The sequence below is a fragment of the Rutidosis leptorrhynchoides genome, chromosome 3 (assembly GCF_046630445.1).
Source record: "Rutidosis leptorrhynchoides isolate AG116_Rl617_1_P2 chromosome 3, CSIRO_AGI_Rlap_v1, whole genome shotgun sequence".
Taxonomy (NCBI): Eukaryota; Viridiplantae; Streptophyta; class Magnoliopsida; order Asterales; family Asteraceae; genus Rutidosis; species Rutidosis leptorrhynchoides.
In genome coordinates, this window is record NC_092335.1 from 400,323,876 (window position 1) to 400,342,388 (window position 18,513).

Here is an 18,513-nt window from a genome sequence, read left to right on the forward strand (position 1 = left end):
TCTAATGCTTGATGGTTATGATTCTTGATAGTTGATTAAAAATACTATACAGCTACAAGTTATTCCTCATGCAATCACATGTGATTTTTGCATTTGCAATCACAAGTGATAATACATAACAATCACATGTGATATTACATATATAATCACATGTGATTGTGATACATATTCACATGTGATTAAATACTTAATCACATGTGATTGTAGTATATAATCACAACTCATGTCATTGTCTTATTCAATCAAATCTGATTGTAATATAAAATCACATGTGATTGAACTACTTAATCACATGTGATTTTAGTATATAATCACAACCGTTAACATACATTATGGGATATAAAATCACATGTGATTGAACTACTTAATCTCATGTCATTGTCTTATTCAATCAAATCTGATTGTAATATAAAATCACATGTGATTGAACTACTTAATCACATGTGATTTTAGTATATAATCACAACCGTTAACATACATTCTTTTACAAATTGATTTTGCAAAGACCTCTCACCACCGTTAGGACCCATCACATAGTTTTTGGGTTTATGGACTAATTGATTTTACAAATGATTCTTAATGTCATTGGCTTTATTCAATCACATGTGATTATAATATAAAATCACATGTGATTGAACTACATAATCACATGTGATTACAGTATATAATTACAACTGTTAACATACATTATGTAAAATTAAAACCATAAATCAAAAATGTTCCAAACACATTAATAATTTTTAACAGTTGTACTTAAAATAAATTAACAAAATATAAAAAAATGAAAGTCAAACATTTAATAGGAACACCAAAATTAACAATTGTACGAATATATAAAATAAAAAATAAAATCAACGTTTGTCTTTGTCACAACCCCTGCAATTGTGTTCATGTGATCCACAATTACTGCAAGTAATCTTTCTTTTTTTGCTTTCCAAAATTCCTTTCTCTTTTCCACTCATAAGACGCTTATCTTTTCCACAACCTTTGTATCTCCCAACGGGTGGGTTTTGTATGTATAATGAATTAGGCTTTGAAACACCAACCATTTCTTGTATGACAACATCTTTTTTCTTAAACTGTTTTGGCACTTGAGCCTCAACTTCTTTCTTCACCATTTTAACTTTTTCAAGAAGTACTTGTAGCATCGTTTCATCCTGGCCAATAAGTTCAACACAATCATCAACAACTGACGTGATTTCATTAATAGAATTTTGAACATCAATGTTTTCGTTGCCATATCTGTTTCTCCTTGATCTTAACTCGGGTGGTATTATATTCGTTCTCCAATGCCTCATTATGTATTTTTCAGGGATTTCATCTATATTACCGTTCTTCAATACCCAAAAACAATGTCTACATAGAAGACCTAATCGTAGATAGTGTCTACATGTACATATTATTGATCCGTCTTGGCGGTTATGAAGTACCTTCATAATAAAAAAAAAGTATAAAACTGATGTATAAGCCAATCACAAGTGATAAGTACCTATTTAAATATGACAACTGATGTATAAGCCAATCACAAGTGATAAGTACCTATTTAAACTATTTTAACAAGTGAGATTCAAACTATTGCACAAATGTTATTCCATACATGAAAAAATATGTAAATTAGTTTACCTTGTATTTGAAGAACTCTTTTTCTTCATTCGAGCCTTCCCTTTTATCCTCCATATTTGAGCCTTCATCTTTTTCCCCTTCATTCGAACCTTCATTTTTCTTCCCTTCATTCGAGCATTCCTTTCTCTTTTCCAATTTCTCTTTAACAACAAATATTTTCGTGTATTCCTCTTTGTCCATTTTATCCAACGAACATTTATACAAAGATGCAACAATCTCTTGTTGAATAATCAGAAAAATTGTATTTGTGTATACCTTCGATGCATGTTTTTCAATTCTTAGCAACGTTAATAATTTTGGGTTTTTCTTGATTGTCTGTACATCCAAAGATTCTTGTTTTGACCTCTGTTTTAACATGGCAGATTCAAAGCCGTCCATAAAAGTCAACAGATTTGATGCAGATCTTGTAAAGTGTGAAAAAAGCATTTTCACTCTCTGATCTTGAAGTAGTTCGCATCAAACCAAACATTTCAGTTTCGATGAAATATGCTGGTATCCAACTTGATCTAATTCCAAACATATATTTGAACCAACTGTCATTCTTCAATGAAAAATCGTCCATCAACTTTTCCCATTTTTCTTCAAAAACAGTTGGTTCTATGTACATATTCCACACAATTTTATCAAATCTCTTCTTGAAGTCTTTTTCTTGTTTGTCTTCAATATTAGGATTTGCTTCTTGAATCTGTAATCACATTTGATTGGTTAATAATTCATATTAAGCAAATTATGTATATGTATCATTAACCATTTCAATCGCATGTGATTAGTTACATGTAGTCTTCAATAACAAAACTCATACCTTTGATGGCACCTTCAGCATAATGTGCCACATGCATAGTCTATGCTTTGCCGTCTTAAAGACCTCTTTTATTGCTATCGCCATTGATTTGTCCTGATCTGTCACAATCATGTTTGGCTCTTTCCCGAATGTCTTCATGAAGCAATTAAGTAGCCATTTGTAACTCTCGGCTGTTTCATCCCTGATCATTGCCGCAGCAACAGTGACACACCTACGGTGGTTATCTATTCCAGTAAATGGTACAAACTTGAGGTTTGTAATGACCCGGAATTTTCCGACCAAATTATACTTATAAGATTAATATTTACATAAATTAAACCATACCAACATGATAAGCAATCCAAATAGTTGAGACTTGTGTTTTTGAAAATAGTTTTACACAACGTTTGACCGTCCAATATGACCGATGATATCACGAACTATATAACATACGATAATTATACGTTTGTGTATATATATGTATTTATATATATTTAACATGATCTAAGGATGGTTTAACATCTCATTGTGTACTAATGACAATGAGTTATAAGTATATTTTGAAACTACTAACTTAAGTTTTCAAAACGATAACTATATGTAACATTCTTTGATATATATACTTATAATCTATAATGCTTATACATGTATCGTATATATAATGTATTTAATCACTTTTTAAGGACTTAAATACATAAAACAATATAAGTATATTCACAAAAGATATCTATATTTGAATTCTCGTTCCGTTTCCTCAAGATTTCTATACGTATATCTAGGGTATATGTACCCGAATCATACCCAGCTTCTATACGTATTTACTATTGATATATACACATCAAATCAACATCTTAATCAACATTATTACTGCCCTAGATATGAGGTAACAAGGATTTGTCAAGTAGTATGAATTATTAGTAAGAAAACAAAATTAGGAATCCTTTTCTTTCTTTATAAATTAAAAACGTTTTTATAAATGAACACTATTTCTTCACTCCATTTTCTCATACCTACACCCTCATTTCTCTCTAAAAATACTCCTAACTTCATACTTGATCATCTCTAAGCATTTTCCCCATCATTTAGCTTCAATTATAAGCCTTAAACACCATAAGAAAACTCTTTCAAGAACATATCAAAATAACCACCCATTTGAAGAAGTTTACTTCCAACCTTTTGATCTAACTCCACCACTCTTTGATTCCAAAATTATTTCTTATCTTTTGCAGTAACTTTGTCCAAGTAACTTGAGGTAGTTACCTTGTTCATAATCTTATTCAATTCATATTCATATAGCTATCTTATTTTGTGGTATAAAATTTTAACAACAAGAACATAGTTTGAATGATTTCAAACTTGTTCGCAAACTAAATAGATCCTTCTAACTTGACTTTTAAAACACTTCAAGACCTGTAATATATCACAATGATATGCTAACCTAACAAGATATAACTTGGTTTTACAAAGAACATCTTAAAAACTAAATCTACGTCGTCGGAGTGCAACCGGGGGCTGTTTTGGGTTGGATAATTAAAAACCATCTTGAACTTTGAATTGGAAGTTCATGTTCTGGAAAATGATATTTCTTATGAATATGTTAACACATAAAAATTTCATGGTTTAACTCAAAGTGTAAGTATTTTTAGAAAAATGACCATTAAATGTTGTTTTTATGATGGAAAATGATCACTTTCATAAGTTTCACCAAAGTTTGACCTATAACCTATAATTTAGAATACAAACTAAGGTATTTTCAGTTCATATTCTTAAAATTTGACTCGATCCAAGGAAGTGGCAAGTTGAACCAACAAAAACGGAGTTGTAATGAAGAAACTACGACTAAAACAAGATTGGGTATCCGAAGCTAGTTTAGCTACGAAAATATTTGGAGAAAAAGTAAATTAATCATATCTTTTCTAATTAATATGATATTTTATATATAATTACTTATGATTTGATTTTATATATTTCAGGACCACCCGTAAACAACACGAGAAGATTAATCATAAGACCTCATGTTGTACGCAACACGTCATTTGACAACACGGTACTTTATGTACGCAACACGTCATTTAACAACATGGTACCATGGGTCGAGATTAAGTCTGATCAATACGAATACGATGGGGTCTTTATTTATTTTATTTAAGCAACTAATTGTGGACCACTAACATCGGACTGCTAACTACGGACTAAGAAAATATTAAAAGTATTAAAAGTATATATATATGTAACGATTACTTAAAAAGAAAATATGTTGATATATTATATATATGGTTAGGTTCGTGATATCTATCGGAGACCAAGACGAATTAAATACCTTCAAGGAAAAATTGAGTTTCATTTGCTCCCTTTTTAATTGCTTTTGCAATATATATTTTTGGGCTGAGAATACATGCGCTGCTTTTATAAATGTTTACAAAATAGACACAAGTACTTAAAAATATATTCTACGTTGAGTTGTACCATTGGCATATTTCCCTGTAGCTTGGTAACTACTATTTACATGGGTATTGTAAACGCGAATCCTGTTGATAGATCTATCGGGCCTGACAACCCCAACCGGACTGGACGACCAGTATTCAACGGTTGCACAGTACTTCGTTTTGGTGACTACACTTGGTACGGTGTAGTGAGATTTCATAATAATGGGAATATGCGACGTTGATTAAATGTTAAGTATGGTTACCAAGTGCTCAATATCTTAGAATGCTTTACATACACTTGCGAGTGTATTATGTTTATGATTATGAAATCTTGTGGTCTATTAACATATTGAAATGATTGTTATGATAAACCTATGAACTCACCAACCTTTTGGTTGATACTTTAAAGCATGTTTATTTTCAGGTACGAATTAAGTCTTCCGCTGTGCATTTGCTCAATATAAGGACATTACTTGGAGCCGATCATCGCAATGGGACCAAATGTTGATGACTTCGTCCAGGTGGATTAGGACGGGTCCTTTCAGTTGGTATCAGAGCGGTGGTCGTAGCGAACCAGGTCTTGCATTAGTGTGTCTAACTAGTAGTTGTTAGGATGCATTAATGAGTCTGGACTTCGACCGTGTCTACATGTCAAAAGTTTTGCTTATCATTTCTAGTCAGAAATCATCTGCTTATCATCCTTAGGAAATTACCTGCTTATCATTCATAAGTCTAGACACGTTTTACTGCATTTACTGCATTGATAGTGTATAGATGAATTCTTATCTTAGCATATCTGTTATTGCGAACTTTGACTGATACCTTTTCAAAGATTCTCCGTAATTTACGGGATTTTGGTATTATATATACATATGTAAATTAAGTATTGAAGAGTACCAAATCTAACTCCTATAATCTATTCCATACTAAAAGTTCATTTTCCCCATTATACAAGATGGATTCCGCATCTAGTTCGAATTCTTCAGATTCCGACAGTTATGCCGATATGGATTTCCATTCGGGCTCCGAAAGCAGCGTCACCGGAATGGATCAACCAATTTCCCATCATCTATTCTGGATGAATTGGGGATGGGTTCGTAATATACTAAATCACTGGAGACAAGAAGAAGGTGATCCATTCCATCCACCAAATTGCCCTCTTGGCGATGAACCTGAAGCACTTACCGGCGAACCTATTCGAAACACCATTTTCTCTCTCATTTCTAGAGTATCTCGTCACGATTATATACTATCCCATATTACAAATCTTGTTCATTCGCTCGCTCCAACAGCCAATCATCCCGGTGTACTAGCAGAAGTTAACGAACTTCGCGCTCGCGTGACGGCTTTGGAGAACATGGTGCGAAGGTTGCAAACGCCAGCAGCAGCACCAGCAGCATAATCAGCACCACCATCAATAACATCAACAATACCATCATCACCACTAACAAACAACATCCGCATCACACGTCTCGACATCATAATCTGTCCCACAAACATCAACATCAACATCATACGCACCATAGATACCAAGGAGTATCAACAATAATGAACGATGAAGTATTGATCCATAACTTCATTGATATTCTGCGAAGAATATGTGGTTTCAAAAAGTTTTAGAGATTTCTTATTCTAGCTCAAACCGAAAAGCAAATGAGATTAATATCATACTAACTCATTAAATTCATGATTTCATCTGAAGAAAATATATATGTATATATGTTTTCATAAAGATTGTAATTAAAAGTTCTTTTGTACAAAATATTAATGGTGAAAATTTTTTTTTAACGGGTAGGTAATACCCGAGGAATAATTAGATTTCATCTTAATAAGTTACATTGTACATTCGTCGAAGCTGATTCAACAGTCATTTACTATCCTACTTACAACCACCGATATACGTATCCGTTCACCGCAGAATAACCATTTTCATTCAATTTCATATTTGGATTTTGACTTCCCAGAATCCAACAAGTGGCATATGAAGAAAACATATGACAAAATAAAATCTGTTAGAAACAAACAAATTAACTATGAAAAATTTTGTTAAGAATCCACGCTAACTGTTCCAGCTAACTGTTCCTAGCTAACTGATTACATTTTATTTATTGCAGTTTATTTATCGCAATTTAATTATCGCACTTTTATTTATCGTCATTTAATTTCTGTAATTATTTTACGCACTTTAAATATCGGAACACGTATACAATGTTTTGACATATCATATCGACGCATCTATATATATTATTTGGAATCACCATAGACACTCTATATGCAGTAATGATCGAGTTCTCTATACAGGGTTGAGGTTGATTCTACAATAATATATATAGTTTGAGTTGTGATCGAGTCTGAGATGTATACGGGTCACGACACGTATTAATTAATTCGTATATTATATATTAAACTATATATGAATTATTGGACTGTTACTGTGGACAATCGACTGTGGACTAATGACATTGGACAATTAAAATGAATTAAAATATTGATTATAACATATGAAACTAAACATTTCTTCAAGATTGCCACTTGATTTCATCTTAAACCTCATTGTATCTCGACGATTACAATCAGCGTTCAAATCTATCATGATTCTTAAAAACACCTCAATCGAGAGGATAAACCAACCGCACTTCATCTACGGAAGAAAAGATTGATGCATATAGTTATGCACCTGAAAAACCCTCGGAAACTGAGTAAACGTTTGACACGTATCTGTTCTAGTTCCTTTGACATTGTTATTACCGAAGATCGTTTTGCAATCCCTTTCCAAAGTAGCTAATTTTGTCACAGCTCCAGCAAGTCAACTCCGACTTTTCATCTGAAACAACTTTATTATAACCGCGATATATATGCGTACTCTTTATTTTTACTGGGGAACCTTTTATATTCCACAATATTACCATCAATGATTAATCATTCTAAAAAACACAATTCTCCTGAAACTACCTCGGTTTGATAACCGATGACCCAGATCAGTTAACTTTGAAAATGCTGACGAAGCAGCATGTTTTAGATGATCTTAATGGCTAAAAGTTTGATGATAAAGAAAGGAGTGTTAGGAACGCTCGATAGAAAATTTAGTACCAAAAAGCGGATTATGCGAAACTATGAAGAAAGCCGTGGACAAATCACAAAGAATAAGTTTGCCTTCAAAGAATCCAAATGATTCTGTGCCTGCTGAAATCGTTAGCAAACATCTTATTTCTCATTCTAAACCTTCACAGACAAATCTTCTTCATCATCCATTGATATTAGAAATTCTAAGATATTCTCGTATGTTCTATTATAAATATCCTCCATATTTCTGGCGATATTTTCACAACTATTCTTATCTGAGATCATTTATCTCTCCGTAATATCTGCAACATAAAAGAAACTGTGTTAGTTTCTAAATTCTGAAACCTTCGAGTTTAAAATATGAATGTTTTGAAGTAGTGTTGGGAACTGAAGCATGGATTAGTATAATATAATGACACTTGATCAACGTCATTATATTACAGTAAGTCATGCTGAGTTTCTAATGAAGCATGATGATTCATAGTACCGTCATCATGTTCCATTTACACGACTCTTACATTCTATCTAATCTCTAAACATTTCAAGAGAATATTTTTCTGGATGACTCGGTCTTCTCCAGGGTATTCTGGTAATTTAACAAATCAAAATCGTTCTATTACCATTTTCTTCTTAGAGCATTAGCTATGTTCATTCTGAATTTCATATCTACGAATTCCAGACCATTACTCACTTGACTCGAAGTCGGGAAGAGAAAACGAAAGCATGAAGCTCCGAAAAATAATGAAGAATATAAACTCCGATAATAACCCCAAAATTACAAATCATGTATATCGATGCAGATAGCAATATAGAGACACGGGAGAATTAGAAACACTATAAACACAAGAGTATAGTAGAAGTAAATAGATTCTTCTGGTGGTAGATGAAAAAGAAGAATGACATATATAAAAGTTAGGAGTATATCAAGAATCAGGACTGGATGGAGCATATTGATGAATGCTTTAAAGTAAGAATCAAGGGAGAAAGAATAGAAGGTGTGAGTCGTGGAAAATAAGGAAACGAAGGGGTGAATTTATAGTAAAATATCCGATAGAGCAATCGAAACAGATTATTGCATATAATCAAAGAAGATCCTGATTTCCTTAATCACCAAAGAACCAAATCTTATTACGTAAGATTCTCTTTAAATCCCTTAAATCCCGGAAATCAATCATAACTACGTCATCGGTTAAGACGAATATATTTTACTCATCTCACACTTTTACGATAGTCTCATTTATATTCTTCGCATAATCGAATCGTTTTATCTACATTACTCAATGATGATAAAACTCCATTATCACCTTATATTTTCATGAAAACCTTCTTATTGTTATCCATAACAACCTCTATCAAATTTCAGGGACGAAATTTCTTTAACGGGTAGGTACTGTAATGACCCGGAATTTTCCGACCAAATTATACTTATAAGATTAATATTTACATAAATTAAACCATACCAACATGATAAGCAATCCAAATTATTGAGACTTGTGTTTTTGAAAAGAGTTTTACACAACGTTTGACCGTCCAATATGACCGATGATATCACAAACTATATAACATACGATAATTATACGTTTGTGCATATATATGTATTTATATATATTTAACATGATCTAAGGATGGTTTAACATCTCATTGTGTACTAATGATAATGAGTTATAAGTATATTTTGAAACTACTAACTTAAGTTTTCAAAACGATAACTATACGTAACATTCTTTGATATATATACTTATAATCTATAATGCTTATACATGTATCGTATATATAATGTATTTAATGACTTTTTAAGGACTTAAATACATAAAACAATATAAGTATATTCACAAAAGATATCTATATTTGAATTCTCGTTCCGTTTCCTCAAGATTTCTATACGTATATCTAGGGTATATGTACCCGTATCATACCCAGCTTCTATACGTATTTACTATTGGTATATACATATCAAATCAACATCCTAATCAATATTATTACTGCCCTAGATATGAGGTAACTAGGATTTGTCAAGTAGTATGAATTATTAGTAAGAAAACAAAATTAGGAATCCTTTTCTTTCTTTATAAACTAAAAACGTTTTTATAAATGAACACCATTTCTTCACTCCATTTTCTCATACCTACACCCTCATTTCTCTCTAAAAATACTCCTAACTTCATACTTGATCATCTCCAAGCATTTTTCCCATCATTTAGCTTCAATTATAAGCCTTAAACACCATAAGAAAACTCTTTCAAGAACATATCAAAATAACCACCCATTTGAAGAAGTTTACTTCCAACCTTTTGATCTAACTCCACCACTCTTTGATTCCAAAATTATTTCTTATCTTTTGAAGTAACTTTGTCCAATTAACTTGAGGTAGTAACCTTGTTCATAATCTTATTCAATTCATATTCATATAGCTATCTTATTTTCTGGTATAAAATTTTAACAACAAGAACATAGTTTGAATGATTTCAAACTTGTTCGCAAACTAAATAGATCCTTCTAACTTGACTTTTAAAACACTTCAAGACCTGTAATATATCATAATGATATGCTAACCTAACAAGATATAACTTGGTTTTACAAAGAACATCTTAAAAACTGAATCTACGTCGTCGGAGTGCAACCGGGGGCTGTTTTGGGTTGGATAATTAAAAACCATCTTGAACTTTGAATTGGAAGTTCATGTTCTGGAAAAATGATATTTCTTATGAATATGTTAACACATAAAAATTTCATGGTTTAACTCAAAGTGTAAGTATTTTTAGAAAAATGACCATTAAATGTTGTTTTTATGATGGAAAATGATCACTTTCATAAGTTTCACCAAAATTTGACCTATAACCTATGATTTCGAATACAAACTAAGGTATTTTCAGTTCATATTCTTAAAATTTGACTCGATCCAAGGAAGTGGCAAGTTGAACCAACAAAAACGGAGTTGTAATGAAGAAACTACGACTAAAACAAGATTGGGTATCAGAAACTAGTTTAGCTACGAAAATATTTGGAGAAAAAGTAAATTAATCATATCTTTTCTAATTAATATGATATTTTATATATAATTACTTATGATTTGATTTTATATATTTCAGGACCACCCGTAAACAACACGAGAAGATTAATCATAAGACCTCATGATTGTACGCAACACGTCATTTGACAACACGGTACTTTATGTACGCAACACGTCATTTGACAACATGGTACCATGGATCGAGATTTATTCTAATCAATACGAATACGATGGGGTCTTTATTTATTTTATTTAAGCAACTAATTGTGGACCACTAACATCGGACAGCTAAGTACGGAATAAGAAAATATTAAAAGTATTAAAAGTATATATATATGTAACGATTACTTAAAAAGAAAATATGTTGATATATTATATATATGGTTAGGTTCGTGATATCTATCGGAGACCAAGACGAATTAAATACCTTCAAGGTAAAAGTGAGTTTCATTTGCTCCCTTTTTAATTGCTTTTGCAATATATATTTTTAGGCTGAGAATACATGCGCTGCTTTTATAAATGTTTACAAAATAGACACAAGTACTTAAAAATATATTCTACGTTGAGTAGTACCACTAGCATATTTCCCTGTAGCTTGGTAACTACTATTTACATGGGTATTGTAAACGCAAATCCTGTTGATAGATCTATCGGGCCTGACAACCCCAACCGAACTGGACGACCAGTATTCAACGGTTGCACAGTACTTCGTTTTGGTGACTACACTTGGTACGGTATAGTGAGATTTCATAATAAAGGGAATATGCGACGTTGATTAAATGTTAAGTATGGTTACCAAGTGCTCAATATCTTAGAATGCTTTACATACACTTGCGAGTGTATTATGTTTATGATTATGAAATCTTGTGGTCTATTAACATATTGAAATGATTGTTATGATAAACCTATGAACTCACCAACCTTTTGGTTGATACTTTAAAGCATGTTTATTCTCAGGTACGAATTAAGTCTTCCGCTGTGCATTTGCTCAATATAAGGACATTACTTGGAGCCGATCATCGCAATGGGACCAAATGTTGATGACTTCGTCCAGGTGGATTAGGACGGGTCCTTTCAAGGTTGTACCTGTTAACAAAAAGACAATGTTAGAAACTCAGATAAGCCAAACAACCTGTCAATCACATGTGATTAGAAGCTGTAAAAACCAGGTATCATACCTGTTAGTTCTATATGTTGCATCAAATGAGATAACATCACTAAACTCCTTGTAGTTGCACTTTGCAACTTCATCCGCCCCAAAAATGGAATGTAATTGACTTTTTTCAAGCTTGTACTCAAATGAAAAGCCAGAAACATATTTTTTCCTTCCTTCCATTTTGTTAATGAGCATTTGAGAATCAGTTGCATTGATAAACACATTCAAATCTCGTTTCCAGTTTCTGAAGTCAATTACAGTTCCATGAACATTTTTTTCAGACCCTTTCATATTGCTGTAAACTTCGTATGCCTTTGTTGGACCAATATTTGATACCGTCGAATGGTATACAAACAACTTCTCCGCATACCTCATTTGTCTTTCCTTTTTACTTAAATGTCTGTATTCTTTCGGTAGCAACTCATGATTATGTTGTTCTTCAAAGTCAGCAAGAATGAAAGTATATGTTCCATACACCCGGTCGAATCTAACTTTAGCCCTACATCCTGTGCATTCCATGTTACTTTTCTGAATTGGCTTTTTAGTTTCTTGTAATGTGTCAAAGTAGACTTCCTTTGGTGTGCCAACCTTGTTGCATAAGTAATATTTTTGTTTGACTAATCCAGATTTTGCAGTTTTTTGTCCAGCCTTTCTTATGTCAAAACATGCATGATATGCATATAACATATACATCTCTTCACATTGATCAAGTGTTCCATAATTATGACCAATGACCGGTAAGAAACGTTTGTCAACAATTGGTGCATAATACAATGATCCTCCCGGTGTTTCGTTTTTACGTGTTGCAGTTGCTTTTGGTGAATTATAATCTGTGAAAAACAAATTACAATGTTAATTGAATGTTTAACTGAAATAAGAGACAATATACATATCACATAATGTATTATCATATAACGCAATCACATGTGATTCAATAAGTAAAAATTTACAACAATTCGATTTTCAACTTCATCTTCATTGTATTCATCAGTAATCACTTTAAATCCCAGTAATGTATTATCATAAAACACTCACATGTGATTTTACAAGAAATTACATGTGATTTTACACAAGACATTACTTAAAGTCACAAAACACTAATTCATTAAAAGCTAATCACATGTGATTGAATGAGTAAAAATTTACAACAATTCGATTTTTGTCTTCATCTTCATTGTATTCATCAGTAATCACTTTAAATCCCAGTAATGTATTATCATAAAACATTCACATGTGATTTTACAAGAAATTACATGTGATTTTACACAAGACATTACTTAAAGTCACAAAACTCTAATTCATTAAAAGCTAATCACATGTGATTGAATGAGTAAAAATTTACAACAATTCGATTTTTATCTTCATCTTCATTGTATTCATTAGTAATCACTTTTAAATCTCAGTAATGTATTATCATAAAACACTCACATGTGATTTTTTACAAGAAATTACATGTGATTTTACACAAGACATTACTTAAAGTCACAAAACACTAATTCATTAAAAGCTAATCACATGTGATTGAAGACGAAACGATATACATACCTTCATCATTCTGGATTTCGTTGATGTCTTCATCACTGATATCGTATTCCCTCTCTGATTCCATTGCTTAAATTGAAGGTGTATATGAATTGATTGATCAATGAATTCGTATGTTAAGCAATTCGGAGTGAACGAGTGATTATGAATCTAAGTTAACGACGGTTAGGTAATCGTATAATCAAGCAATCCGACTGAATTAATCAGAGTTAATCACGGAATTGGACTGATTGTTCGCCGGATAATCGTCAATCGCCATTGCCAGGATCTTTTAGGGTTTTTGAAGGTTTTCGTTCGAGCAGTGATTTGTTTCGTAAGTAGGATTTCTATTTTTTGTAAAATGACCAGAATACTCTCCCTGTATTAATTGGTGCTTTAATCTGGATCATTGATCAAAAGTGATCCAAGAGCTGAGAAATGCCCCTTGGATTTCAACCTTTTTAATGGTTTCTTTGGAATACAACTCTAACTTTAAAAAAACATAATTGATGAAACATTATAGTGTAGTTGATCAAAAGTAGGTGTATCCAAGTTTGCATATTCAATTCGCATAGTGTATGTAGGAATATCAATAAGTTGATCCATATTAGATTGAAGATGTTAGCGTTTGTTTGATATTATTCATGAAAAGTCTTGCTTCTAGGTATGTGACGTGTATTTGTCTTTGTATTATGTGACAATTAGGTTTAACATTTTATTTTAATATTAATTAACATAGAATGACCAATCTACTATCCTGTTATTCAAACTAATGGAGATGAGTTAAGAGTTAATTCCGGGAACATTATAAAACCAAATGTTAACATTATAGGTTACCATGGAATAATTAAACTTTATCAGGGTGAAAATAATGATAAACCTTAGAAACAATTGGCGTAATTTTGTTTTTTGTGTTTTATTTTTTAACTTCTTTTTTTATTATTCAAACAAGGATAGAGGTACATCCAAAACTATACAAAATCAGATAAGTAGGCATATAATATTTTAAAAAAAAAAAATCACTTTAAAGGCATCTACTTTATCTATTTACCCCTGTAGAATGACAAATCTTACTTGCCAATCAGGCACATTATGTACAAACACACCTAATATTAATAAAATTATTTGCTTTGTTTTAATTTAGCTGAAACTCTACTCTGGTCCCACATAATGATCACTATAAACACGATTAATTATGAAGTTTATTAATTCTATTACCATGGGCAAAACAGAATTCATGACATAAGAACATGGGTGATGATGTTCTATCATTCTTTTAGATAAATCCATCAAAAATAGTGAGTTGATCAAAATTGCGCACTAATAGATTGCACTTGTATTGATTGTACTTGTAATGTATACACAAATAACGCACAACTTTTGGTGGATTTATCATTAAGAATGATAATAAAAATTTATCAATGCTAAATAGCATAATAACATAGCAGCAAGTCAAGAGGTGGATGTGTATTTTACCCATGATGGATAATTACATATTCTTTGGTATAAATAGCAAAATCCCACTCATTTTGTTCATCTAGGAGTTGTAAATCATTATCATACGAAACAGGGCGCTCCAAAGGGGTGACCTGAGAACACAAATGGTAGAAAATGGTACAGAAACAAAAGTTTATGCATTGTAGACTTGTAATGTACAACATGCCAATGCATCTCTGACTCCACCATATGTGTTCTAAGCGTCACTCCTGTGGAGATATTATACACCTGTTGAGGGGTTTGTATGAAACTTGAGAAGCATATAGAGTTTATTTATGGTTGTTGAGGTACTTTTATAAATATCATAATGTCTTCATCATTAGACATAGTGTCGTCATATTTTTGGTAAAAAAGATATTTTCTCGGTAACCTAAATCTTTGCATGAGCAATATGCTCAAAGATGGAGTCATTCTCCTATTGTAAGCTTCTAATCTTAGTCTCATGTTAGTTTCGCCCGGTCTTGTTTACAGTAAAACTAGCTTGATTCAAACCGGTCGATCTAAACTGTGGACCAATCATATTTAGACCCTGTTCAACAGACAATGTTCAAAACGTATACAACATTCTTTAAGACAACATGACAATAGATTTACATTAATTATTGTTATCCACAAAGGACTGGATACTTGGTTAAACAACCGTAAGAGCACCCGTTGCTAACCTCGGGGTCCATTCTTCCGGGCCCACTTTCAAACATCCTTTCTCATACCAATATCAGCAGCATAACGACTAGCACAATAAACACCAACAGCTGTAGCCGCCATCCCATAAACATTTGTCGTCACAAGCCTAAGAGGCGTTGATAACACCGCCTGTCCACTTTGACCCATTGTACAACTAGAAGACCCGTCTTGCAGTATATCGCGAAATCTTCACAATTATTCTTGAACAAATTGTAGCAACCAAACCCGTTTTCAAGAAGGTATTTAGCTCGGTGGACTACTGTTTCAGGTGGGTCCGATACTGCGAGCGTGCAGGTCCCACCACGGGCTTTTGCGAGAAACACGATTATATGTGTTTGAATACTGTCAACAGGTATATAACTCCGTTGGTTGCATCGGTGTGGGTGCAGGTGGTGCAGGGGACTAAAGAACGTATAAGCGTTGACAGTATTCAAACACGTATAAGCGTTGTTAATAAGGGCCAACTTCATTCTGTTTTTTTTCCTAAGGAGTGTTTAAACATGAGTTTTAAAACCAAATACGTCAGATGAAAATAGAGAATCAGATGTTAAGAACAATAAGGGGATAAAACCGAATCTCACTGATTCGAAAGATATAGTGAAAGTTTCAATCCATTTTATGAGCAAAATTAGACTTGCAGTCCTTTTTATAAGCAAAACATCCAACTTTTCGGAAACATCCATGACCTTTTCTTAATAAACCGTATATATTTTTCCTGATACATAATACTGAGTAATCATAATATTGCAAGTACAAAAAAAAAAAAAAAAAATGTTATATAATATATATAAAGTATATGGTATCTGGCAAGGTTTCAAAAAACAATAACCGGGGAGCGATCGGTCAGGACCTTGGTGGGAGTAATCAGAAAATTGCGAAATAATCAGATGTCAACTAAGTTCGACTTTCACCAATTTTGACGACTAATTCCCACTTTGACCAAATAATCCCTGATTTAGGGTCACCGATTTAATCGGATGTTGACCGATTAATTCCGAGTTTTACAACGCTGGTGTTTCAATGTTGTTTGGAGTTTGGTTGTTGCACTAAACAACATAAGGTAGCCTAATAGTGATCCACACAGGTATCAACTCTTAGGGAATACTTTGAAACCCTAATTTCAAAATTACCAAAATCCAATAAATTTATATAACAATAAAACCCCTAAATTCCATCAAATTACTACGTAGGTTGAATTGGTCAGTGTAAATTAGGTTGATAGCTAGAGTAATTACAACACATAATCAAAAAACAAAATGAAAATGAAATACAGAAACACAAACGACATGAATATATGTGATCACCAGGTTTCAGACTCCCTCTGTCTATTCTGCAACTGCATTCCGTACCATTCCATTCAATTTCCACAAAATCAAATTAATTCCTTTTCCAACCAACAATCACAAAAAATTCATATCAACCAATTATAATTTAAAAAAAAAAAAAAAAACAAAAACTAAATTACCTGTTCGAGAGCAGCCTCATCAATTCTTCCTAAAACGATAATGACGACGATGATGATGATGATCAGCCCCTTCTGTTTTTTCAAAAGAATTCTATGGAAGGATAGTAACGCAACCGCTTTGATTTAGAAGAAATTGATAGAATTTGTTGTGATTTATTAAGACGAATATACCCCTGTACACGTTTCTTAGTTAGGAGCAATGTTGCAAAACTTGTTATTCCGCCGTAATCATGATTTTGAAAAGATTAATCGGTAATTTGAAGTTTAATTAGGTTTGCTTTTTATACATTTAAATGTCAAATTTTAAAATTATATGCGTAAATATAGAAAAAATTATAAAATTAACATAAATTTAAAGTAATGATCTAAAATCATTTATTTTGTTATCAAAAAACTATGTAATACAGAAAAAAATATTCTTAAAGATAATATTTAGTTTTGTCATCAATGTCAAAACATCATGCGGTGTAAAATATACGTGGTAACAAACTTGGTAATACTAATAAGGCTTCACAAATTTTAACAACTTTTTATGAAAGAAAATATTGTTTAAAGATAGTATTTATTGGCATGTATAAAAATATTGTATTCCACGGTTAAATATTGACTTTATAGTATTGATTGTTAAATACATTGTTAATAGTAGCATTAGGAAGAAAAAAAAATCCAACCTCTCTTCAAGATTAATTCTATCGAGAGTAACCAAGTGATTTAATCCACAAATATAAAATGTGATATATTTGAGTGTATGAGCTAGATTATATATTGAAACCCTCATTATAAGTATTTCATTCAATTTCAATTTATGTGTAGAATGTTAGACATTCTCTAACATCTGACTGACTTCAACCGATAGGGTGACCATTCAAATATTACATGCATGAATAATTTCTTTTGTAGTATTTGTCAAATATTTAAAAAGTATGCGTTACGCCGACTTACGCGAGCACAAAAAGAATGAAATAAAGTAGGTAAAAAAGATACCAAAAACTAATTAATGTCATTTTTCTAGAAAAGGGAAGAAATATAATGTTACATGTGCAGGCTGAGCATATTGTATTCATAGTTGCTATTGAGTTGCCACCTATGCAGCTCAATACACGTGGATTATGATTTTGTAACCAACAAGTAAATACGTGAAACTCAACTGAATCACTGAAAAGGAATTCGTGTAGAAAATTAAACGTAATATCCCCCTTCACGCCGGTGAGCAATCGCCGATCAAACCACAACAACCAACACACCACCAATAAAAACGAAGATGAAGAATGGATAAATGTTGAAAGA

The 18,513-nt window shown here is 32.1% G+C and overlaps 1 protein-coding gene across 1 annotated transcript; it reads right to left on the minus strand.

Moving 5' to 3' along the window:
* Positions 1-1,987: 1,987 nt before the first annotated feature.
* Positions 1,988-13,668, minus strand: LOC139901365 (protein FAR1-RELATED SEQUENCE 5-like). The gene is made up of 5 exons (XM_071884087.1): positions 13,605-13,668; positions 12,082-12,889; positions 11,970-11,989; positions 2,426-2,649; positions 1,988-2,308 (listed from the first exon to the last, which is right to left on the minus strand). Exons 1-5 carry the CDS (start codon positions 13,666-13,668, stop codon positions 1,988-1,990), a joined length of 1,437 nt encoding a protein of 478 aa, XP_071740188.1.
* Between the last annotated feature and the right edge of the window lie 4,845 nt (positions 13,669-18,513).